Raw genomic sequence first — 2551 nt, forward strand, 5'->3', positions numbered from 1 at the left:
CCGCAGCCGCGCTGACGGCGGAGGCAAGGCGAGGAGCAGCGCCCGCTCCCAGGGGAACACGCGGTCCGCCGGCGCGGCTCTTCCCGACGGCGAAGCGGCGGCCGCTTTCTCCCGCATCGCGGGGTGAGGGCTGCTGCCTTCTCCGGCTGTGAACGCCTCGTCCCGAGGCAGAGGGAGCCGGGGGTGGCTGCGAGGGCCGGGCCGCCGCGGAGCGCGTGCTCCCAGCCCGCGGGAGCCCATGCAAAACCCGCGGCGGCGGCAGCACCGTTGAGCAGCTTCCCGTCAGCAGGGCCCGTCCCCTGAGCCCGGTGTCACGCTCTGGTCACGCCGCCGGCGGGGAAGCGGGCGCCGAGGAACCGGCCTCCGGGGGATTTTCGGCTCCCACCGGCCCCTCGCCGTGGGTCGCGCCAGCAGGGTGACGTGCCGCTTTTGCCTTGCAGTCGTCAGCGCCAGCGAGGCTTTGCCTGCTCGACCCGGAGCCATGTCGAGGTACCTGAAGCACTTCACGGTGGTGGGGGACGACCCGGTGCAGTGGAGCAACGACTACCGCAAATGGGAGGAAGAGGAGGAGGAGGAGACGGGGGAGAAGCAGCGGGAGTCGGAGCTCAAACTGGAGCCCTCCCGGAGCCGCGTCTCCTTCCAGGATGTGCTGAAAACGGTCTTCAGCTCGCACAGGTTCCAGGTAAGGCAGAACAAACCTAGGAGAAGCGGGAGCGACGGCGGGGGCTGATGCCCGATGAAGCGCGAGGCTGGCAGCCGCCGCGAGCTCTCGCAGCGGCGTCCCCGGTGCTGGCCCGTTACCTGCTGAGCCGGGACAGTTTCCATCGGAAACGAGCGAGCGAGGCGGGCGCAGATGTTTCCTGCGAGGCCGAGCGGCGACAAGCCTCAGTGCGCGCAGCCCGCGCCCGCCGCGGGGCAGCGGAGGCACCTGCCTCCCGGAGCCGCCGGGGCCCGACGCGCCGGCCGGGGCGGGGGGGGGACGACACGGGGCCGGAGGCACGGGGCAGATCCGAGGGGATTTGCGCACGCGAGACTTCGCAGGAATAACGGGCCGCTGGAGCGGGAGTCCTGAGCAGGCGCAACCGAAAACTCCCCCAGGTACAACCWGCAGAATCGGGGCCGCGGGGCAGGGTCCGGCCGGGCCGGGGCGGCCGAGCGCCCCTTCCCTGGGGACCGGCCCGCCGGACGGTGTCGGCTCGTCTGGCCGACCCGCCTGCCTTGTGAGGGGTCTCACGGCTGGTCTCCTCCTCCGACAGATCCTGGTCGTCTGCTTGGTCATCGTGGATGCCCTGCTGGTGCTCGGGGAATTGCTTATGGACTTGAAAATCATCCATCCAGACAAATACAACATAGCTCCGAAGGTAAAAATGCAAGGAGGCGTCCGAGCGAGCCGTRACTTCCGCCCGTTGGTGGTCCAGAGCCTGCTAGATGGGACAACCAGGCCAGCAGGGCTCTGCGCCTCCCGTTCTGCCCYGGCCAGGCCCCTGGCTGCCCAGCAGCCCTGGCYCTGCCCCGTCTCTTGGAGCAGACGGCGCATCTCCAGGCCTCCTCCTCGCGGCCTCTGAGCAGGCGTGCCCTGCCGGCAGAGCCCACGCTGCGCGAACGCGTGCAGGAGCCGGGTTTGTTAGCCCTGAACCTGTGCTGTCCTTTCCCAGGTCTTTCACTACCTCTCCCTTTCCATCTTAACCATCTTCCTGGTAGAGGTGGGCTTTAAAGTCTTCGTCTACCGCCGGGACTTCTTCCGCCACAAGTTTGAGGTGCTGGACGGAGCCGTCGTCGTCGTGTCGTTCGTCCTCGATGTCGTCCTCCTCTTCCGGGAGCACGAGTTCGAGGCTGTTGGGCTCCTGATCCTCCTGCGGCTGTGGCGCGTGGCCAGGATCATCAACGGTAGGCGTTCGCGGCGGCGGCCCCGGCACGCGGGGGGGTTTGTTGGTGCTCTGAACTACGATTTTGTGTTTTTCTTTCTTTCTTCGCTTTGTGCCTGCGAGAGACTCGGGCCTTGTTGTCCAAGCAAACGCSGCAGCGTTGCCAGAGCGTGGCCTTAATTAACCCGTAAGCTCTCTGGAGCACCAACAACCTGCTGGGCGATGCCGCGGCGACAGGGACGTGGTCTCTGGGCTAGCGCAGCGCCCCGGCAGCCGCCGGCACGCGCCTCTGCAAACGGCCCGGATCTGTCCTTGCGTCGCCCGCTCTCGCAGGGAGACCCGCGGGTCTCGGGCGTGTTGCGGCACCCYGGTGGCAGCGCTTTAAGAGGGAAGCGGGGAAGAGCCCGGCCCTCCTGGAGGCACCTCCCCAGCCGCTGCTCCGCCACCGTCCTGCCGCAGGCGTCCGGAGCGCTTCCAAGGATGCTGGAGGCAACGTCCCGACCTTGCTCGGGATTCTCCTCAATGGGATTTGGAGAGCTTGCCATAAAAAAGGAGTGTATGTCCCCAAATCAGGCTTTTTCCCTTCCTTCCTGGCTTTAATGCTGAAATTATAAATTGCTGCAAAGTTGTAAATTCGGACACTTCTGAAACGTTTGCAGCTGGAGCTTCCTGCCCTGAGAAGTCAT

General features: G+C 66.5%; 1 protein-coding gene across 1 annotated transcript in view; it reads left to right on the forward strand.

Annotated features, from left to right (window-relative positions):
• The first annotated feature begins 419 nt into the window (after positions 1-419).
• Positions 420-2551, forward strand: part of HVCN1 (hydrogen voltage gated channel 1) — a 4355-nt gene continuing 2223 nt past the window's right edge. The window contains exons 1-3 of the mRNA XM_085311627.1: positions 420-682; positions 1257-1361; positions 1656-1887. Of these exons, the coding sequence (XP_085167753.1) occupies positions 482-682; positions 1257-1361; positions 1656-1887 (538 nt within the window). The 5' untranslated portion in view covers positions 420-481. The remainder of the gene's footprint in view (positions 683-1256; positions 1362-1655; positions 1888-2551) is intronic.

Source organism: Rhea americana, unplaced genomic scaffold (assembly GCF_003343005.1).
Source record: "Rhea americana isolate MKP2758 unplaced genomic scaffold, rheAme1 scaffold_346, whole genome shotgun sequence".
In the NCBI taxonomy this organism is placed as follows: domain Eukaryota; kingdom Metazoa; phylum Chordata; class Aves; order Rheiformes; family Rheidae; genus Rhea; species Rhea americana.